This window comes from Poromitra crassiceps (genome assembly GCF_964638095.1).
Source record: "Poromitra crassiceps genome assembly, chromosome: 13".
NCBI classification, from domain to species: domain Eukaryota; kingdom Metazoa; phylum Chordata; class Actinopteri; order Beryciformes; family Melamphaidae; genus Poromitra; species Poromitra crassiceps.
This window is the reverse complement of record NC_139644.1, coordinates 45,420,040-45,443,843: the sequence shown is the minus strand read 5'-3', so window position 1 is coordinate 45,443,843 and position 23,804 is coordinate 45,420,040. Positions and strand designations below refer to the sequence as shown.

General features: G+C 43.2%; 1 protein-coding gene across 2 annotated transcripts; it reads right to left on the bottom strand.

The window, feature by feature from the left end:
• Positions 1-1,450: 1,450 nt before the first annotated feature.
• On the bottom strand, positions 1,451-23,379 carry amdhd2 (amidohydrolase domain containing 2). 2 transcript variants are annotated; one of them, XM_083649209.1, is made up of 12 exons: positions 23,343-23,379; positions 21,170-21,330; positions 20,061-20,197; positions 19,113-19,252; positions 17,941-17,995; positions 14,466-14,678; positions 11,709-11,797; positions 8,912-9,056; positions 3,775-3,882; positions 3,211-3,279; positions 2,791-2,892; positions 1,451-2,692 (listed from the first exon to the last, which is right to left on the bottom strand). In XM_083649209.1, exons 2-12 carry the CDS (start codon positions 21,250-21,252, stop codon positions 2,619-2,621), a joined length of 1,215 nt encoding a protein of 404 aa, XP_083505335.1. In that variant the 5' UTR covers positions 21,253-21,330; positions 23,343-23,379; the 3' UTR covers positions 1,451-2,618. The 2 variants fall into 2 exon arrangements, with proteins under 2 accessions (XP_083505335.1, XP_083505336.1); XM_083649210.1 differs by lacking the exon at positions 3,775-3,882.
• Positions 23,380-23,804: the final 425 nt, after the last annotated feature.

The following is a 23,804-nucleotide window of genomic DNA, read 5'->3' as shown; positions in this document are numbered from 1 at the left end:
GCCGGCAGGCGGCAGCCCGCCTCGCCGCCCATCAGTCGGCCCGGTATCGACCCTCTCTGTCCGGTCAGGAGGAGGGCCTGTCCCGTCAGGAGGAGGGTCTGGTTCCTTCATGTTGAAACGCGTTGATCACACACACCGAACTCCATGAAAAATCTCGTAGTTTAATGCTGCTTTTTTCTTATCGGCACAGGTAGACACCTCGACACACATGACTGAAGACATTTCACGAATCACTGCAGTCTTCTGGTTCATTCGGCGTAAGTGATTCACAAAGCAACACTTTATTTCAATAAAATGCGAACTGAACCAAACTTTAGTAGCCTACTCATACTCACATTGCTTGGTGTCTGTTTATGTTTATCCTGGTGGAAGAAGTTGGGCCCTGGGGGAATAACGGTGGAACCGAGTTGAAAAGTTGAAAGTTTTTAAATACTGCCTGGTGCATTGGAATAGGCCTATACAGAATTGAATACTATACTAAAGGTAGAAAAAAGAAGTCATAAACATAAAAAGATGTTCTATCTTTGCCGACAAGCAAAGCCTTATATGGACATATTTTCTTGAATGGAGTTTGGCCTGTTCCAGCATCCACGCGAGGGAGAACAGTAATGAAATTGTTTCATTATGCGCGTAGCAGTCTCGAGGGACGGACGGGCGCGTGCATCATCATTGATATAAATAGGCAGGTGACGCAGCACCGTCGCGTGCAGGGGGTTCACTTGGGGATTGCCAGGTGTTGCAATCGTGACCTATCTTTGAGTCCAAATTGTATCTTGACATCTTTTTGTTATTATTATGGAAAGCAAAGATCAGGCATTAAATGACCACACATCTAGAATTTATTTAATTATGTATATGTATATGGAGAATAACTTGATTTCACTATAATTTAATTATATATATATATATAATTAAATTATAGTGAAATCAAATTATTCTCCAGTAGATACATACACCGGTATATATATATACACACACCATAATTAAATAAATTCTAAATAACTGGAGAATAGTTTGATTTCACTATAATTTAATCAACTACAGGCCAAATAGAGGATGACCAGAGGTTTCACTCTCACCACTGTTATCTCTCCCCACACAAAATGTAGCCTACTGATACTGTAGTGTAGATTGTTACAATTCGATACTAAATCAACATCAAAATTCACATCTGATCAAATGAGGGTCTGCTGCAGCCATATATGGAGGTGACATGAAAACGTGAGAAAGTATCTTTGCACATCACCTGCAGCCCTACTGTATGTGTCGTTGGTCAACAATTAAGGGGCAAATTAACACATCCATGCAGTGATTTGTTTTATCCATTTTAATACCACAATGTTCCCTTTTACACATATTTTTCATCGTTGATTAACCCATTGATACCTGATGCAGCATTTGTGTGTGTATCCCTTTAAGACCGCGAACCGCGTCACACGGTCTTAAAGGGATACACACACAAATGCTGCATCAGGTATCAATGGGTTAACATCAGTTGTAAAGCATCTGGATATAGGCTCATAAAAATCCAACTCACACACACATCTAGCCAATATTCATTCATAAAGAAATCGGTCATGTCATTTCATGAAATATAAAACATTCACACTCAGCACAGATCACAGCTCAAATCTAATAATATTCTGGTAAATTACAGAGTGAAATAGAATGGTATGAACTAGGGTTTGACTGCTCTATGAGGCGGGGCTCATCTTGGCCTTTTATTGGAAATGGCATATGGACCAGACAGTGTCATCCACCTTTCATCATCATCATCATCATCCTCGCTTTGAATGGAGCGTTTCAGTGTGCTAACTGAGGCTCTTCTTCTCTGACAACAATCTAATTCTGCAGAACACCAAATTGTTAAATACCAGCTTTATAAACACTTATGTCGGCGCATTAGGGCCATTGTAGGTTATTCTTTTTCTACCGTAGCCAGACATCTTTGAGAGTGAGAGGGGGGAAATAATCACATTTCTCAGCAAAAACTCTCAAATTAAAGCCAGAAATTTGTGGGAAAACTCTGAATTTCTGAATCATAACCTGACGACATCATTCCTTTCACGATCTAGAGAAGTAAACTTGATGCCATGTTTGTGGCAGCTCCTCAGGCAGTGTCTGTGCCGTTCAGACGCAAATGTTCCACTTGGTTGATCGTACCCATGCAGGGAAGCAATGCAGTTCTTAGCTGAAGGGGGGGGGCGGGGGAATCTCTCTGGCAAAAAACAACAACAGCTAATACGCCGCCGTAAATGCTAGCTAAGGGCAATGGCAATTCACAAATATCAGTGACGGCTTTAAAAAACCCTTATTGGGGTGTAGTGCTGTGTGAGCGCAGGGGAGCGGAGCTCCCACACTTTTTCTCCAAAGGTTTGTTTTTACAATAGTAAAATAGGGGGGAGGGGGTTGTTCCTCATATAGGTGCGCTCCCCAGTTCTCCAAATAGCACTACACACCTGCTTATCGGTCAAACCCTAGTGTGAACTTTTGAGACGTTTGAGAGAATGAACAAAGGCACTGGCTCAGTGACTTGTGGTGTCTCTGGTTTGGGAGGAGGTGTGTGGTTCTCCAGAAGGGTCACAGTTCATCATGGTCCAGATGTTTCCATCAGCAGCTCACTTCCTCCAAACCTCCTCTCCTGAAATATAGGTGGCTTTGACGGTGAGGGCGTCGTCGAGCAACACCAGGTCTGCAGAGGAGATTGTACATACATACACATATAAGGAACATAATAGACAGATTTACGAGGCAGACGGTGCGCCTGAAGGCATCACGGTGAAGGCTGACCTGCGTCTGAGCCAAAGTCCAGACTTCCCTTCTGCTGGCTGACGCCCAGCAGCTGAGCCGGGTGCAGAGAGGCCGCCTCAAGAGCTTCCTCTGTACTGCAGCCTGCACACACACACGACACATGCACGACACACACACACACATGACACACACACAACACGCACACACATATGCACACCAATATCAGGATCGGGTGATTTGACGGCATGTTTGAATGAAAGATGGATTTGAACAGGAAATCACACACACACACACACACACACACACACACACACACACACACACACACACACACACACACACACACACACACACACACACACACACACACACACACACACACACACACACTAACTATCCCTGCACCTTTTCCCCCTTGCCAAATGTTATCAGTCGGTGTATCTTTACTGTGTAACTCACCTGAAGCCTGCCTGAAGTGCCTTACACACATATCCATTGTGGCTATGCTGCCACAGAGGGTGTTGGTACCTGAAACATATACAAGTATAAAATAATCTTTAATCATGTTCAATAAACAGATAAACAATAAACAACAAACAGATAATTAAGACAGAATCAGTTGAATATTTTAAACCACTTATTATTTTCTTCTACTATCTTCCTAGCATCCTTTAGTACTGTTACATACAGTGCTGTGCAAAACAAATGAAAAAGCACATGATCTGTTTTTATACAGATCATATCGACATTGGTAGATATCGATTATCGGCTATAACAGCAATGTTAATATCGCTTATCGTATCGGCCAACATTTTCATATCAGTGCATCTCTAATTATTACTAGTAGCCTAGATCAGGTTCTCCTGGATTCATGTGATTTACTAAACTACCAAGTTATTGCAGGCAGTGGAACTCATTCATTCATCCTGAATGCTAACAGGGTTGTCATGTTGTGGTTTGGGGTTCATTGTAGAATGAACAGACATGTGGTTTTGTGCTTTAAAAGTGAAAGTAAAATGAGACCTGCCACGTAAGCGTGCAGCCCCTGGATCTCGATGACCTGCTGTCCCAGAGTGTGTCGACCAGGAGGAAGACCCATCGCTGTGATGGCATCTGTCACCAGAACCAAGCCTGGAGGACAAAGCACCATGTTAAACCTGTCACCAGAACCAAGCCTGGAGGACAAAGCACCATAGCAGCATAGCAAAAGTGGTAGCATGAAGCACCAGAGTTAATGATCATCCAATCTCAAAACCTCCTTTCAATTCTTCTATACTCTGCAGGCCTGCAGAGGAACCCTGCAGAGGAACCCTGCAGAGGAACCCTGCAGACATCTAGACTGCTGCTTTTATTGTATTGTTTAGTTTGAGAGAAGGCATCTTTACATTCAGCTGTATTATAAAGAAGAGAGTAGAGAGAGACATGAGGCATGACACAGAAGTGAGTCCCTATTGTTATTGGCTCCGTAGCCACCCTGAAAAACGAAACTGCAAATGCACGGGGAAAAAAGCCAACGGTCGGCAGCTGTTACATGTACTGCTAATGTGTTGTTCTGTGAAAAACACTATCCTCAGTGGGGAACATCGCCTGAGCAGGAAAACAACCTACTACCCTGCAGATCTTTAATCTCACTACCTTCATTAACTCCTCTCTGTCCTCTGGTCTTGTCCCGCCTGCTCTAAAGACTGCAAGAGTCAAGCCTCTGCTTAAGAAACCGTCCCTTGACCCTACTGCTATTCACAACTACAGACCTGTCTCTCTTCTCTCATTCCTTTCCAAAACCCTCGAACGAGCAGCGTCCGAACAACTTTCTCTCTATCTCTCCCAAAATGACCTCCTGGACCCTCTGCAGTCCGGTTTCAAGGCCTCTCACTCCACTGAGACAGATCTTCTTGCTGTCACAGAGGCCCTTCACACTGCTAAGGCCTCATCCCTCTCCTCTGTTCTTGTCCTCCTTGACCTGTCTGCTGCCTTTGATACAGTCAACCACCAAATCCTTCTTTCCACTCTGTCTGACCTCGGCATTTCAGGTTCTGCACTCTCCTGGTTTGCTTCCTACCTCTCGAACCGCTCATACCAGGTCTCATGGAGAGGGTCCCTCTCCAGATCCTGTCCTCTTACCACCGGTGTCCCCCAGGGCTCAGTCCTGGGCCCCTTACTTTTCCTTCTCTATATCAGATCTCTTGCCTATGTGATCTCTTCTCATGGCTTTTCTTATCACTGCTATGCTGATGACACCCAGCTTTTCCTTTCCTTCCCCCCCTCCGACACTCAAATCGAGGCTTGCATCTCTGCATGCCTCAAAGACATTAGCGACTGGATGTCTGCCCACCACCTCAAGCTCAACCTTGGTAAGACAGAGCTACTCTTCCTCCCAGGAAAAGACTGCCCTCTCGCAGATCTCTCCATCTCCATTGACAACACCACTGTACTTCCCTCCCAAACAGCTAAGAACCTTGGGGTGATCCTTGACAACCAGCTGTTTTGCTCTGCCAACATAGCTGCTACAGCACGCTCCTGTAGGTTCTCTCTCTACAACATCCGCAAAATCCGTCCCTTTCTCACAAGAGAAGCGACTCAACTCCTGGTCCAGTCTCTTGTCTCCTCCCGCCTGGACTACTGCAACGTGCTCCTGGCCGGCCTACCTGCCACCGACATCCGACCGCTTCAGCTCATTCAGAACGCTGCAGCCCGTCTGGTATTCAACCAACCCAAATTCTCTCACGTCACTCCCCTCTTCCAGGAGCTCCACTGGCTTCCCATCTCGGCCCGCATCAAATTCAAGACACTGGTACTGGCCTACAGGGCAGTACACCAGTCAGCTCCCCTGTACCTGCAATCCATGGTCAGATTCCAAACCTCTCAGCGCTCCCTTCGCTCCTCCACCAGTGCAGGTCGCCTCGCCCCTCCTTCGCTACGGGGGCTCAAAAGTCGCTCATCCCGATCTCGACTCTTCTCGTCCCTGGCACCTCAATGGTGGAACGAGCTTCCACCTTTGGTCAGGACAGCTGAATCACTGCCGATCTTTCGGAAAAGACTAAAGACACACCTTTTCAGGCTCCATCTGGGCCCTTCTTGATCTAACTTCGTTCTCTCTCTTTCCTTATTTAAAAAAAAAAAAAAAAAACTAACCTAAACTTGTACCACTAACCTAAACTTGTACCACTGTTCCTTCAGAAGTTGTAGTTGTCATAGACTGTGCTCCATAGTTGATTGCTCTATTGCTGACAAAAAATGTGTTATTGTAAGTCGCTTTGGATAAAAGCGTCTGCCAAATGATGTAATGTAATGTAATGTAATGTAATCTGTGCTGCTGATAATGTTTCTAGACCCGATCATCGATCCAGCAGAGTCTCCATGTTTTTGGAAGCCTGGCAGAAGATGAGCTGGGTTGTTGTGTGGAGCTCGAAGCATGAAGGAAAAACAGATGTAAAACTGTATTTTGTAAAACAAAAATTACAACCTGTTTCACAGACATGAACACAGGAAGTCTGTTTCACACAGACGTGAACACAGGAAGTCTGTTTCACAGACGTGAACACAGGAAGTCTGTTTCACACAGACGTGAACACAGGAAGTCTGTTTCACAGACGTGAACACAGGAAGTCTGTTTCACACAGACGTGAACACAGGAAGTCTGTTTCACAGACGTGAACACAGGAAGTCTGTTTTACAGACGTGAACACAGGAAGTCTGTTTCACACAGACGTGAACACAGGAAGTCTGTTTCACAGACGTGAACACAGGAAGTCTGTTTCACAGACGTGAACACAGGAAGTCTGTTTCACAGACGTGAACACAGGAAGTCTGTTTCACAGACATGAACACAGGAAGTCTGTTTCACAGACATGAACACAGGAAGTCTGTTTCACAGACGTGAACACAGGAAGTCTGTTTTACAGACGTGAACACAGGAAGTCTGTTTCACAGACGTGAACACAGGAAGTCTGTTTCACAGACGTGAACACAGGAAGTCTGTTTTACAGACGTGAACACAGGAAGTCTGTTTCACAGACATGAACACAGGAAGTCTGTTTCACAGACGTGAACACAGGAAGTCTGTTTCACAGACGTGAACACAGGAAGTCTTTTTCACACAGACGTGAACACAGGAAGTCTGTTTCACAGACGTGAACACAGGAAGTCTGTTTCACACAGACGTGAACACAGGAAGTCTGTTTCACAGACGTGAACACAGGAAGTCTGTTTCACACAGACGTGAACACAGGAAGTCTGTTTCACAGACGTGAACACAGGAAGTCTGTTTCACACAGACGTGAACACAGGAAGTCTGTTTCACAGACGTGAACACAGGAAGTCTGTTTTACACAGACGTGAACACAGGAAGTCTGTTTTACAGACGTGAACACAGGAAGTCTGTTTCACAGACATGAACACAGGAAGTCTGTTTCACAGACATGAACACAGGAAGTCTGTTTCACAGACGTGAACACAGGAAGTCTGTTTTACAGACGTGAACACAGGAAGTCTGTTTTACAGACGTGAACACAGGAAGTCTGTTTCACAGACATGAACACAGGAAGTCTGTTTCACAGACGTGAACACAGGAAGTCTGTTTCACAGACGTGAACACAGGAAGTCTGTTTCACACAGACGTGAACACAGGAAGTCTGTTTCACAGACGTGAACACAGGAAGTCTGTTTCACACAGACGTGAACACAAGAAGTCTGTTTCACAGACGTGAACACAGGAAGTCTGTTTCACACAGACGTGAACACAGGAAGTCTGTTTCACAGACATGAACACAGGAAGTCTGTTTCACAGACGTGAACACAGGAAGTCTGTTTCACACAGACGTGAACACAGGAAGTCTGTTTCACACAGACGTGAACACAGGAAGTCTGTTTCACAGACGTGAACACAGGAAGTCTGTTTCACATAGACGTGAACACAGGAAGTCTGTTTCACAGACGTGAACACAGGAAGTCTGTTTCACACAGACGTGAACACAGGAAGTCTGTTTCACAGACGTGAACACAGGAAGTCTGTTTTACACAGACGTGAACACAGGAAGTCTGTTTCACACAGACGTGAACACAGGAAGTCTGTTTCACAGACGTGAACACAGGAAGTCTGTTTCACAGACGTGAACACAGGAAGTCTGTTTCACAGACGTGAACACAAGAAGTCTGTTTCACAGACGTGAACACAGGAAGTCTGTTTCACACAGACGTGAACACAAGAAGTCTGTTTCACAGACGTGAACACAGGAAGTCTGTTTCACACAGACGTGAACACAGGAAGTCTGTTTCACAGACATGAACACAGGAAGTCTGTTTCACAGACGTGAACACAGGAAGTCTGTTTCACACAGACGTGAACACAGGAAGTCTGTTTCACACAGACGTGAACACAGGAAGTCTGTTTCACAGACGTGAACACAGGAAGTCTGTTTCACATAGACGTGAACACAGGAAGTCTGTTTCACAGACGTGAACACAGGAAGTCTGTTTCAAACAGACGTGAACACAGGAAGTCTGTTTCACACAGACGTGAACACAGGAAGTCTGTTTCACATAGACGTGAACACAGGAAGTCTCGCATTTAGGATAACTACCGATCTCCTCGCTGATGATCTCATTTGCTGATGTAGGTAAGATGTGAGGCATCATATTAAGTTGAGACTGTTTCATAACCAGTCAGAAGTTCCTCGTAGCTGCTTTCAGTCTAAAATGCATGTTTGATGCTTTCATGTCTCGTTAATAACAACACTTTCACTAACGTTAGTTTGGAGACCTACATCTTGAGTTTACCCAAAACTAGCAGCTAGTCCGATCAGCCTGCTGCAAAGACGCTAACACAGTAGGCTATAAAATAAGCATAGCAGAAACGTCAAATCGGACGGACCACCATGTTTCTACGGCATATATCTTTGAACGTTACAGTTAAAGGTGAAAATGACAACAGAAATCAACAATAAACAAGTTTGCTGATATCTCTGCATCCAATCAATCACCAGTTGTCTACCTGACTGTTGTTGTTAGCGCGACGTCTCAGTGATTCGGTCTATAGGCTTCCTGAACGTGAAAAAAGGAGATAGTAGAAGTGAGATATTTCCCTCTCTAAAACCTCTAGGTTAGAAGCAGAGAACCGGGGAGAGAGAAATGAAACTCCTCCGGTTGCAGTTCTCGTCCTGACCTGAAGGGTGCGCCCTGTGGGCGATGCGCAGGGCAGCAGGGTTGGTGTGGATCCCATCTGCGATCATGCCGTAGTACACCGTCCTGCCAGCAGGGATCTGGTCGCTGGTCAGCAGACCCACGATGCCTGGGTCACGATGGTGGAACTACAGCAAAGACCAAACAAGACGTCATGAGTAAAGGCGAGAACACATGCGGCCGATTAGCTGGCGTCGCCCATGTCTGTGCGTCTGTCAGGGCACACACAAAGCACTCTGCACATTTTACAACTTGATCTCATCTGATCATTCAAATACATGGATATTTTCACGACGACGTGCCTTTGGGAAAGTCCCTTGAGCCTGTTGCTGTATGGTTTCTTCTATTTCTCCACCTCCGCCTTTTCCTTTACAGACGGGCTGCCCGTGCCATTTGGAACTTTTGATCAGATATATTCTGAAAGACGCAGCTCTATTACCAAACCGTTTACAGTAAGTGACCGGAATGGTAGGCAAACACTGCAATTGTCTGGCGCACAACATACATGTTAGTTGCCCGTCGGCTGTAGTCTTTGCGGGCGGTGTGCAACAGTCGTTTTTTGTTGCCTCTAGTCCTTTGCCGTTGCCCTGGTGTGTCCCAGGCTTTAGCCCAGTGATACTCAACTTGCGGCCCGGGGGCCAGATGCGGCCCGCAATAGGGTGGTGACTGGCCCCCCTATCTATCCTGTGTGCATAAGAGGTTCATAAGGTTCATTTTCTTTTTGGAGAGGGCCTTTATTGAAGTGAGCAAACTGAATTTCTAACTTTTGTTGTTTATTAATATCAGAAACTCCGACTCACTCACCTCCTTCAAAACCTAACTCAAATCCCACCTCTTCAAAACAGCCTACAATATCTGACTTTTACCTCTAACCACCATTCCATCTCTGCAATCTATTGATTTGTATTTGTTTTGTATCTGTATTTGTTCTTGTTATTTAGTTTTGTTTACTGTATTACTTTTCTATGTATTGTAAAGCGTCTTTGAGTTCCCCAGAAAAGCGCTATATAAAACTTATGTGTTATTATTATTATTATTATTATTACTAATCTTTGTTCATTAACTGGCCCCTGGCATCCTATCATTTTGCAAAAGTGGCCCCTGGTCAAAGCAAGTTGAGTATCCTTGCTTTAGCCTTTGTAGTTTTCAGCATGCATGCAGTGAATATTTGAATATGAATTGAAACAAAGCACTGGATAATGGCTACAGAGGTTGTGTGTGAGGACTAGTGGGCACTTACAGGTAGCATGGCGTTGAAGAGATGTGTGATGAAGGAGCACTTACAGGCAGCATGGTGTTGAAGAGGTGTGTGATGAAGGAGCACTTACAGGTAGCATGGTGTTGAAGAGATGTGTGATGAAGGAGCACTTACAGGCAGCATGGTGTTGAAGAGGTGTGTGATGAAGGAGCACTTACAGGTAGCATGGTGTTGAAGAGGTGTGTGATGAAGGAGCACTTACAGGTAGCATGGTGTTGAAGAGGTGTGTGATGAAGGAGCACTTACAGGCAGCATGGTGTTGAAGAGGTGTGTGATGAAGGAGCACTTACAGGCAGCATGGTGTTGAAGAGGTGTGTGATGAAGGAGCACTTACAGGCAGCATGGTGTTGAAGAGGTGTGTGATGAAGGAGCACTTACAGGTAGCATGGTGTTGAAGAGGTGTGTGATGAAGGAGCACTTACAGGTAGCATGGTGTTGAAGAGGTGTGCGATGAAGGAACACTTATAGGCAGCATGGTGTTGAAGAGGTGTGTGATGAAGGAGCACTTACAGGTAGCATGGTGTTGAAGAGGTGTGTGATGAAGGAGCACTTACAGGTAGCATGGTGTTGAAGAGGTGTGTGATGAAGGAGCACTTACAGGTAGCATGGTGTTGAAGAGGTGTGTGATGAAGGAGCACTTACAGGTAGCATGGTGTTGAAGAGGTGTATGATGAAGGAGCACTTACAGGCAGCATGGTGTTGAAGAGGTGTGTGATGAAGGAGCACTTACAGGTAGCATGGTGTTGAAGAGGTGTATGATGAAGGAGCACTTACAGGTAGCATGGTGTTGAAGAGGTGTATGATGAAGGAGCACTTACAGGTAGCATGGTGTTGAAGAGGTGTGTGATGAAGGAGCACTTACAGGTAGCATGGTGTTGAAGAGGTGTGTGATGAAGGAGCACTTACAGGTAGCATGGTGTTGAAGAGGTGTGTGATGAAGGAGCACTTACAGGCAGCATGGTGTTGAAGAGGTGTGTGATGAAGGAGCACTTACAGGTAGCATGGTGTTGAAGAGGTGTGTGATGAAGGAGCACTTACAGGTAGCATGGTGTTGAAGAGGTGTGTGATGAAGGAGCACTTACAGGCAGCATGGTGTTGAAGAGGTGTGTGATGAAGGAGCACTTACAGGCAGCATGGCGTTGAAGAGGTGTGTGATGAAGGAGCACTTACAGGCAGCATGGTGTTGAAGAGGTGTGTGATGAAGGAGCACTTACAGGTAGCATGGTGTTGAAGAGGTGTGTGATGAAGGAGCACTTACAGGCAGCATGGCGTTGAAGAGGTGTGTGATGAAGGAGCACTTACAGGCAGCATGGTGTTGAAGAGGTGTGTGATGAAGGAGCACTTACAGGTAGCATGGTGTTGAAGAGGTGTGTGATGAAGGAGCACTTACAGGCAGCATGGTGTTGAAGAGGTGTGTGATGAAGGAGCACTTACAGGCAGCATGGTGTTGAAGAGGTGTGTGATGAAGGAGCACTTACAGGCAGCATGGCGTTGAAGAGGTGTGTGATGAAGGAGCACTTACAGGCAGCATGGCGTTGAAGAGGTGTGTGATGAAGGAGGCTCCATGCTGGACAGCGTCCTCAGCCTGGGACAGGTTGGCCACAGAGTGACCTGCATGGAGACGCCAGGATGAAGCAGAATCAGAGCTGCTCAGACTGTTTAGTGGGGAGAGACTTGTTGGGACAGAGTGTTTTCAGTCAGACTGTTTAGAGGGGAGAGACTTGTTGGGACATAGTGTTTTCAGTCAGAATGTTTAGAGGGGAGAGACTTGTTGGGACAGAGTGTTTTCAGTCAGAATGTTTAGAGGAGAGACTTGTTGGGACAGAGTGTTTTCAGTCAGAATGTTTAGAGGGGAGAGACTTGTTGGGACAGAGTGTTTTCAGTCAGAATGTTTAGAGGGGAGAGACTTGTTGGGACAGAGTGTTTTCAGTCAGAATGTTTAGAGGGGAGAGACTTGTTGGGACAGAGTGTTTTCAGTCAGACTGTTTAGAGGGGAGAGACTTGTTGGGACAGAGTGTTTTCAGTCAGAATGTTTAGAGGGGAGAGACTTGTTGGGACAGAGTGTTTTCAGTCAGAATGTTTAGAGGAGAGACTTGTTGTGACAGAGTGTTTTCAGTCAGAATGTTTAGAGGGGAGAGACTTGTTGGGACAGAGTGTTTTCAGTCAGAATGTTTAGAGGGGAGAGACTTGTTGGGACAGAGTGTTTTCAGTCAGAATGTTTAGAGGGGAGAGACTTGTTGGGACAGAGTGTTTTCAGTCAGAATGTTTAGAGGAGAGACTTGTTGGGACAGAGTGTTTTCAGTCAGAATGTTTAGAGGGGAGAGACTTGTTGGGACAGAGTGTTTTCAGTCAGAATGTTTAGAGGGGAGAGACTTGTTGGGACAGAGTGTTTTCAGTCAGAATGTTTAGAGGAGAGACTTGTTGGGACAGAGTGTTTTCAGTCAGAATGTTTAGAGGAGAGACTTGTTGGGACAGAGTGTTTTCAGTCAGAATGTTTAGAGGGGAGAGACTTGTTGGGACAGAGTGTTTTCAGTCAGAATGTTTAGAGGGGAGAGACTTGTTGGGACAGAGTGTTTTCAGTCAGAATGTTTAGAGGGGAGAGACTTGTTGGGACAGAGTGTTTTCAGTCAGAATGTTTAGAGGGGAGAGACTTGTTGGGACAGAGTGTTTTCAGTCAGAATGTTTAGAGGGGAGAGACTTGTTGTGACAGAGTGTTTTCAGTCAGACTGTTTAGAGGGGAGACTTGTTGTGACAGAGTGTTTTCAGTCAGAATGTTTAGAGGGGAGAGACTTGTTGTGACAGAGTGTTTTCAGTCAGAATGTTTAGAGGGGAGACTTGTTGTGACAGAGTGTTTTCAGTCAGAATGTTTAGAGGGGAGAGACTTGTTGTGACAGAGTGTTTGCAGTCAGAATGTTTAGAGGGGAGAGACTTGTTGTGACAGAGTGTTTGCAGTCAGACTGTTTAGAGGGGAGAGACTTGTTGGGACAGAGTGTTTTCAGTCAGAATGTTTAGAGGGGAGAGACTTGTTGTGACAGAGTGTTTTCAGTCAGACTGTTTAGAGGAGAGACTTGTTGGGACAGAGTGTTTTCAGTCAGAATGTTTAGAGGAGAGACTTGTTGGGACAGAGTGTTTGCAGTCAGAATGTTTAGAGGAGAGACTTGTTGGGACAGAGTGTTTGCAGTCAGAATGTTTAGAGGGGAGAGACTTGTTGGGACAGAGTGTTTGCAGTCAGAATGTTTAGAGGGGAGACTTGTTGGGACAGAGTGTTTGCAGTCAGAATGTTTAGAGGAGAGACTTGTTGGGACAGAGTGTTTGCAGTCAGACTGTTTAGAGGAGAGACTTGTTGGGACAGAGTGTTTGCAGTCAGAATGTTTAGAGGGGAGAGACTTGTTGGGACAGAGTGTTTGCAGTCAGACTGTTTAGAGGAGAGACTTGTTGGGACAGAGTGTTTTCAGTCAGAATGTTTAGAGGAGAGACTTGTTGGGACAGAGTGTTTGCAGTCAGAATGTTTAGAGGAGAGACTTGTTGGGACAGAGTGTTTGCAGTCAGAATGTTTAGAGGGGAGACTTGTTGGGACAGAGTGTTTGCAGTCAGAATGTTTAGAGGAGAGACTTGTTGGGACAGAGTGTTTTCAGTCAGAATGTTTAGAGGAGAGAGACTTGTTGGGACAGAGTGTTTGCAGTCAGAATGTTTAGAGGAGAGACTTGTTGGGACAGAGTGTTTGCAGTCAGAATGTTTAGAGGAGAGACTTGTTGGGACAGAGTGTTTTCAGTCAGAATGTTTAGAGGGGAGAGACTTGTTGGGACAGAGTGTTTTCAGTCAGAATGTTTAGTGGGGAGAGACTTGTTGGGACAGAGTGTTTGCAGTCAGACTGTTTAGAGGGGAGAGACTTGTTGGGACAGAGTGTTTACAAAATTACAAACGGACCCAATCATTGTGGGAGCAAAACAAAAGTAACATCTTTTTCTGACACTTACGGAGTCGCATGTTACGCTGCATACAGACACTAAGACAAATTCCTCGTATGTAACTTGCATACTGTGGCAATACAAGTGATTCCGATTCTGATTCTGATCATCAGTTGGGGCTATCTGGTCAACTGATCATCAGTTGGGGCTATCTGGTCAACTGATGATCAGTTGGGGCTGTCTGGTCAACTGATCATCAGTTGAGGCTGTCTGGTCAACTGATCATCAGTTGGGGCTGTCTGGTCAACTGATCATCAGTTGAGGCGGTGTGGTTCTTGTTGGAGTGGATGTAACGGATAAGCGATGCTAACCTAAGGAGACCGTGATGCCCCTCTGGCAGAGCTCCCGCACCACCGATTGGCTGCCGGCCAGCTCGGGAGCCAGCGTCACCATGGCAACATTGTCCAGGCTGCCGTAGGTCTCCATCAGGTCGTCTATCCCTCTGGACTGGAAGGTGCGGAGGTACTGCTCAGGGTGGGCCCCTTTCTTCTCCACACTGATGAACGGACCCTCCAGGTGAAACCCTGCAAACAGACAGGTTGCATCAAACTCTAGGGATGGCCAGGGGGGAAATAGAATACAAATATGAATATAGCAAATATATGGGAGTATTCAATACGAGAATAACGTCATGCAGGCAGGTTGTGCAACATAACAGCAGTAGAACATACTGACACAACAACAGGAAAATATGTATGTTATGAAACAATGTAAAGAAGTGACATAGGCTATATATGCAAATAATAGAACAATCAAGATATAGGCAATATATAAGAAATATTAGACTGAAGAAAAACAGGATGAAGGGAGGGAGATAAAGGGAAGGAGAGAGAAATGTTTAGATGTGTGAATTCATTCATTCATAGAGTAGTGACTTAATTAACCAAAATAATAAAGCCACTTTGGCGTTGGGTTCACTGGTTTCAGACACGTGTTCTGGGCTGAAAAACACTCCATGTCCAGTGTGTTGTACTGTATATCTTTGGATTTGGTGATCCATATATAATATATATGGTGATGGTAATAGTTATATAATTATATATATAAGATATGGTAATGGTATATGTAAGGGATAATGTATAGTGAGCCGGTGATTACTGGGGAAATAATGACCGACAGGTGAATGATTGAGCCCGACGCGCAGCCGAGGGCTTAATGATTCACCTGAAGGTCATTATTTCCCCAGTAATCACCGGCTCACTATACATTATCCCGCTTAGAACACGGCCTACAACTAAACCATTCAATAATCTGACAAAAATAATTATTCAAATAGATTTTTTAATAGCGTTTTCAACGACAAAGCGGTTTCATTCGTAATTGGCACACAAGACACCACAGCTGCAACTGGTTGGCCTAATTAGTTCTGCGTCTCTGTCTGCTGACAAAAGGCTCTTATCAACTGATTAATCCAGGTGTGCCTAATCATTGTCGTGAGTGTTGACACAGCTGGATTAATCAGTATAACCAGCAGCAGAGCAGCGGTCGGTTGTCGAGAAATAATGACCGGTGAATCTTGTTGATTGACCAATCAGAATCGAGTATTCAAGAGAGCCGTGTTCTAAATATAGGTATACATAATATGTGATGTAGTTTTATGTATATTCTACACATCTGTAATGGTATGTAGGTAATTCTGATGTATGCAATATCTTGAAAGGTACAGTATGTATGTATGTAATATCCGAAATTGTACCGTTTGTACAGAATGTATTTTTTTTATACAGAATGTAAATTTTGTATGTGATATCTTGAAACTATGCAAGTTGTTTGACCCCAGGAAGAATAGTTGCAGCTCTGCTGTAGCTAATGGGGATCTTAAATAAAGACAAAGACATTCATTCAGTTCAACATACCTTACCTCACCTTAGGTGGATAATGACACTGTTCATATTTAGTCACAAATTATGTTTCCATTAATCAAAATGCGATTAAATCACGCCAGACATGCCGATATACTACAAGCCATTGACACGATGGATACAATTGACACGGTTGAAAACTATTTGCTTTCCCCTCTGCTCACCTGATTCTCATCACCTGGGAGAGAACGATGTAGCTCCAAAACTCAGGCAACTATCCCAAAACGATATAGATGGATAAATAGCACTACAGGTGAGAGCAAAAATATGTATTTTGGATTTTAGGGTGAGCTGTTCTTTTAACACATTGAGTGCCACAGCGCTTCAGTAAAATTGTCTGGAGCCTGTGCCAGATTCACTTCCATTCAGTTGAAAACAGCTATAGAATTTTTTCTATTAGGGCTATATTGACAGGGCTGGACTTTAATGAAACATTGGACACTCCTGCTTCTTCCAAAGAAGAAATTTTGTTTCTAGACAGTTCCATTATGAAATGACAGCCTCTGAAAGAAGAGCACTTTCAAGGGTTTTCTGCTGGGTTTTTTTTACTTTTCAAGATATAGTCACTTTTATGAATACTTTTTGCACTCTAATTTCGAGCACATTCACTGACTCTGGCTGGTGTTTTCTGATGTGGTGGCGTGGTGTGGTTCTGTGCAGCCTGCGTGCCCCACCCCCCCCCCCCCCCTCTCCACCTCTGAGCTGCGGGCTCCTCCCCACACGCACAGAGTCTGTTTTCTCAGACTCCGTTTTTGCCCGGATCCCAGCGCAACAAGGAAATGCCAAACGCGACTGAACGAAAAGGTTTGGCCGTTCGGCTTCGGGTGCTGGCTTTCTGGCAGGGAATCGTGTGGAGAAACTATATGCAGACAGATAGATAGAAGCAGAAGAGCTCAGTTGTGGGCGCGGATGCAGCCAACTTTCAGCTGCAGACAGAGCAATCTATACGGCTCTGGCTGCAGCATGCATCGGTTTCCCCTTTGATCACGTCTTTCCCTGCTTTCTCCTGCACAAAGTAAAGGATCTGAGGTGGGTGGCGCAGCTCCCGTGTCGATGTTTAAGGTGGCGCCGTGTGATCCCTTGAAGGGATTCATGCTCACTGGCTAGGTACGACCTTAAACAGCAGAATTATGGAATAATATGAATTATGATTTTAGGACGTCCACAGACGTCCTTGGCACTCCTCGTTACTTTTTTTTAGGACGTCCACAGACGTCCTTGGCACTCAATGTGTTAAAACTCATTATATAAGGATTTATGGAAACATCTATGGAGAAAATGAATGGGGAATAATTCTCTGATGGAACGGGAGGTGAGAAAAAAGTGGGTGGTCACTGCTGAGCGCTATATAATAATAATAATAAATTATTTGATTTATATTGCGCCTTTCTAGACACTCAAAGCGCTTCACATATGAGGGAAGGGAGGGAACTCAACTCATCCACCTGCACTTCCTACATCAGTGCTCCACCCAGTGCTCAATGCCAGCACTGCACATGCCCATACATACTCACATGAGGATTTAGATAAAGATAAAATAAATCTACATTATGGCTCAAAGTCATATAATATAATATATAATAGGTTTATATCAAATGTTTTTTTGACAGTTGTCTGTTGCGTTATATTTAATACCCCGCACTTGCTCAACACTATTCTATTCATGTTGTATTTTTATGTGTTGTAACCTACTGTTTCAACAACCCAATGACCCCAAGGAAGATTAAAGTTTCATCTTATCTTGAATAACACTAGTCCTAATTAGTGTCTGTGGATAGCTTAGTACGGACACGGACACGCACACACACACACACACACACACACACACACACACACACACACACACACACACACACACACACACACACACACACACACACACACACACACACACCTCATTACAATGAGAAAAGTCCCATCTTACCCAGAACCCCGGCTCCATGCGCTCCTCTGTTGTGAACTTTGATCTCAGGCAGGACCTGAAACGGCACTACTTTATTATGGTGGCATCTTATCATAACAATAAGAACAGTAAACTTGATATGTAAAGCAGCTTTCAAATACGAAGTGCTTCACAAATATCAAATACATTACACAAAACCAACCAGATTACATACAAATTTGTCAATAAACAAACCTGTAATAACAGTTTTAAGAAAATAAGAATTGTTACAGGAGGCAGGTTTACAAAACTGGGTTTTAAGAATTGGTTTAGAAGACAGGTGATTTAGCTATCCTAAGCTCCTCAGTATCGCAGACATTATTAGTCAATTTATTGATTAGTCGATCGACAGAAAACTAGAATTTTGATATTCTATGAAGTGTTTTATTCATTTAACAAATAAAACACCAAACATTTGCTGTCACAGCTTCTCAAAAGCTTTCTTTGCCTCTCTCTGTTTCACCTCATTATGAATTATATATATATATATATATATATATATATATATATATATATATATATATATATATATATACATATATATATATATATACATAAATATATACATACATACATACATACATACATACACATACACACACACACACACACACACACACACACACACACACACACACACACACACACACACACACACACACACACACACATACTCACTATGGGTTAAAATGAATCTTGAATCTTGAATATACATATATTTTTAAGCAAAATATTTTAATTGCTTCAGTCAATATAATGTGTTTCATGCGATTTCTTTTTCGATTATATATATATATATATATATATATATATATATATATATATAGGGTGGAGGGGGTCTGCTGTAATTTTAAGACTCTCTTTGGGTTGATGTCAGTCACTCAATAGTGACGACAACATGGAGCAGATCGAAGAGACTAGATGTGGAGATTTAATCATTAGCAAAAATGTTAATGTTCATGTCAGCAAATGTGTGCCTAGAAATATCACAGAACATGAGTTGGTGGTCTAGCATTAAACACTTGCGCCGCAGAAGTGTAAGCTGCCCTTAAATGTGTCAGGCTACCTTGTGGTAGATGTCTGGAGGAGAGATGACCAGAATGGGGCTACCTTGTGGTAGATGTCTGGAGGAGAGATGACCAGAATGGGGCTACCTTGTGGTAGATGTCTGGAGGAGAGGTGACCAGAGTGGGGCAGAAGGACGTGACGCCGTGCTCCAGGATCTTCTTGGCCACAAGGGAAACTCCTCCGTCGATGTCTTGGGAGGCCTGGGAGAAGTCAATGCCGTAGCCTCCTACAACCACACAGAAGACTGGTGACGACCCGGGAAGAACGGCACGGAACCAGCCTCCAACAAGACACTCAAACAGACTGTGAAATGACAGCGCTGGACCACATATGAAATCATGATATTCTGCTATTTAAAAACATGACCATTCATTCCAATGGGTTGAACATTGATATATCACCATAAACACTTTCTCTGATGCCCATATCTGTAATGCATAATAAACATACTTATAATGTGTTATAATCTGTTTGTAGTTATAATCTGTTTAATTATAGTTATACTCATAAATATTCATATCCATAATGATTATTAACAATAATCATAACACCTTATAAAGCATAATACTTCATAATTGCTGACGTTTTGTTGTTGCAAGGATCATAGTGTAGTTGTTGTTCTTGCATAGATTTAAATGGTATTTTTTCCCAACTTTACTTAAAGCAACGAATGACCACTTTTAGTGACGTATAACAAGCTTGTAATGTATTATATCTGCCTATACCTCATGAATTTCATTACTTCACTTAAAGCACCCAATGACCACTTACTAATGCATGGTCAAATTATTATAATGTATTACACTATGATCTTTGCCAAAATAAATCTGCAATTATCAAGTATTATGATAAATGCAAATTTCTGAATATTTATGAATGCTTATAATTATACAGTGCTATAAGTGGATTTATAACATATTATGTGTGTTTATACTGCATTATAGACAGGGGCGTCAGAGAAAGTGTTATCAAAATGCCTTATGCTTATTTATTGGTTGGCATCATATTGCCCGGTCGTAGTGTCTGACTGCTACCATTGATCTGGACGTCTATGAAGCCGGGGGCGATGATGCCGCCTCCACAGTCCACGCGCTGGTCGGCGTAACCCTGCTCCTCGAAGAACAGCTTCTCTGGGTCTAAAATCTGTCCTTCACGGACCCACAAGTCCTCTCTGAAACCATGCGCACGCACGCACGCACGCACGCACGCACGCACGCACGCACACACACACACACACACACACACACACACACACACACACACACACACACACACACACACACACAAACAAACAAACAAATAGTGGTTCTCAACCTTTTTGTCTTGTGACCCCACTTTGACGTCACAAAACTCTGGTGATCTCAGACATTCGAAACACAGGCGATTTTTTTTTTCTCAAATTAACTTGTTTTTGATCATGTAATTAGTTTGTAGTATTATATGTTGACATTCATTTTAGACCACATTTAGGCTATTTCATGTATATTATTCAATTAGTGGATGGTAGCCAGAGGCAGACTAGCCAGGATGAGCCACAGATCAGTGCACAGAGTGAGGATTTTATTTTGCCAGGTCAGGATATGTGCAGGTGAACTTGTATTTACAAGACTGCAAATGAATACTGAACAATGACTCAAATTAAACAATGAATAAAGGAAATACAAAAAGAGCTAAGTAGGCTACAAATATGGGCTATATGTGGTGAACACAGAGCCCACTAACAGGAACAGGCCTACAGCTCAGTTCCTGCAGCATAGCGCTGAACAGACCACCTCACTACTGAACACTTTTCTATTAATAGGGGGTTCATACATTATGGCCCAATCCATGGCAGTTGTGTACATTTACATTTACATTTTGTCATTTAGCTGACAATTTTGTAAAAACGTAGGATACGTTCAGTTGTTTTAAATTGTGTGTGGTGTTTTTATTATTATAATAGCAAATTATCTGTATCGACTAATTACTAGAAATTCCAGGCGACCTCATTTGGGGTCCCGACCCAAACTGCGTATAATGTGGTGTGCTAGGTCCACAGCTGTCTGTCAGGGATGTCAACAATTAATTGAAGATCGATTATTTGGTCGTTAAGGATTTGCTGGAACACGTGAGATTGACATCCCTAGTTGTACTCGTCTCGTACCTCTGCAGCTCGTGCTCCCTCAGGATCCTGCAGTTGATGAACTGGGTGATGGGAGCGTCGGACACAGACCTATTGGAAGGCATTTTGCTCCTCCAGCAGCAGAGTGGAGGCCGGCCCGCTCAACTCTGCAATCAGTCCACTGTTCCACTGGCTTCAGAGCACTGACGAACACAGCAGAGTCAGTCAAACACTCACATAAACACAACAGTCACATATGAAGGTAGGACACAGGGATGTAACTTAGTGGGGAGTAGGGATGAAACGACTACGGGTTTAATAATAAACTGTGATCAAATTCCTGGCGGTTAGTATTACTGTTTCAAACTTTAATTAATATCATTGAAACCGTGTTAGCGTGATAGTGATGACCATGTTACCGTGGTTACAGCGCTTTGAAAAACATTGTAAATACTGTAGGGCTGTCCTCTGAAAGTCCAATAGTCGAATCATTCGAGAGAGACCCCTGAGATTCCTCAAGTCGAGCAGTCGTTTCCCCCCCATCTAAATTCCAATCTTAATTTCATTTGTTAATTTATTCTCGTTTAGATTTATTTAGGCCTATTAGTTTTTGAGCAATAGGCTAAAGAACGGTTTAACTTGTTATCCATGTAGGCTACATGTTGCTTTCATGTTTAACAGGTGACATAAAAATTGGGCTATAAGAGCTTAATAAAAAAAGAAATATGTCTCCTGCCTGTCTCATTATTCAGACAAATCCTTTATCCAATAGCCCGACGTCAGCAATTCAAATCTTGCATGATCATATACAGTCTCTCTAGATTTTTAAATGCTCAAACATTAACAGTCATGCAACAGAGTGATGGGGACATAATATGTCCCCATCACTCTGTTGCATTGACTGTTAATGTGGTCGAAATAATAACTAGAGATATTATTTTTATTTATTCATTTGTATAGAATAGTCAAATATTTGCATTGGACAGTCGAATCCGATAGAATCCTGAGTCGAGGACAGCCCTAAAATACTGTCCATCATCAACCAAAGTTAGCAACAGTCTCCCAGATGCAGGCAAACAGCATTGGTGAAATGATTTTAGTGAGTGTATGTGTGTACTTTTCAGCACATTTTAATAATACGCCAATATTACTGATAATTTTGGTCACTATAATTGTGGTATTAAATGTTCATACCGTTTCATCTCTAGTGGAGGGCAAACCCACCTATAACCAGTGTGTAACACATATCTTCAAGTGTGACATGACAGAAATCCATAGTAGGCTATCATAAGATTCATAACACTAGTATCATTTTCATAGTTTACCCTATTATAACAGTATCATTACTTCACTGCATATGGACAGCCCGACCAATATAAAAAAGATAACTTATCGCAAGAGGGTGCAGCAGCTGACTTTGACCTACATGTATCCTCTCAGGCCTTTGGGTTTAGTTTTAGGCCGACTAAATACAACATAATTATTAGTTTTACCCATCTCTCTCTCCCTAAATTGTACAAGTAAACTGTGCCATTATCATTACCATTTTTGGGGTTCAGTTCAGCCTAGCTCCGATATGTTCTGTTCTCTCTCTTATGTAGAGTAAACTGAACACCACACTACATTCATAAATCTGCATTCTAATGTTTATTTCGTTCTCAGCAAAGGTACATACTAGTAGACAATTACTTGATGTTTTACAAAACGTTAATAGAATCCACTCTTCAATTCGGCATTAATCTAATACACCAAGCAGCACTACTTTCAAAATACTGTCAACTTTGTGACTTGTTTGCCTGGTATTCACACACTCTTCTTCGGCGGTGTCGGACCGTCGGGCAGGGTGAACCAAGCATTAAAGTTGATATTTTAACGTAATAGATTGTTTCTTAATGGATCCTATGTATTCCGTATTCCACAGTGGACACGAACAATTCGTAAAATAACCTCACTTATATTCCAAAAGGTTTATACGTGTCCCAATAAGCAAAGTAACATTAAAGTCGCATCTTTTTGAATGGAGTTTCGAGGCAGAACGTCACGGCTCGGTGTGAAGTTCCCCAGGCCAGTAACAGTAGCCTAGCTATGTTAAAATAAGTGCTGCTAAACAAACCAAGCTACTGAGGGATATTTAACGACGCCTGACAAGGCAGTTGACATGGAAAACGGTGAACATGAGCAGTTCCCGTAGTGAAAGTAACGCTGTAGTACTTACACCTCCATAAACCAGCTCACGTCTCTCTCCAGAATGGACCAGACCAAAGGAAGCGGATGGGGTCACATGACGGAGAGGAGCTGAAGTCAGCTGACCAAACCAAAACAGTCAGCTGCTGCGTTCTAGCCTGACTCCGCCAGATGGGGGCGGCATTGTTCCACAAATTCACAAACAAATGTGAACCAACTCACATCCATCTGGCAGCGTCAGGTTAGCTGCGTTCATGGACTGTCAGAAATTATACGAATTGATGTTGTGCACATGAATGGCCCAACATAAGGGGAAGATTTGACTTCTCCGGTTGATTACTTACATTGAGACAATCATTTGAAATTGTATGCTTAATCATGCAAAAAAAAAAAAGGCATTAAATCTACTTAATATTAATCTTAAATATGTGCCAATTTGCATATATTTCCAGCTTTTTTGTTTCATTTTGTCGACATATTTAGAGCCAAAGGT

Excerpts from the sequence above, each read along its gene's own strand:
- amdhd2 (XM_083649209.1), bottom strand. The coding sequence starts at position 21,252 with ATGCCTTCCAATAGGTCTGTGTCCGACGCTCCCATCACCCAGTTCATC. Across the intron at positions 20,198-21,169 it reads AGGGAGCACGAGCTGCAGAG|AGAGGACTTGTGGGTCCGTG; the intron begins GTACGAGACGAG and ends GCATGGTTTCAG. Across the intron at positions 3,280-3,774 it reads GCTGCACGCTTACGTGGCAG|GTACCAACACCCTCTGTGGC; the intron begins GTCTCATTTTAC and ends TATATGTTTCAG.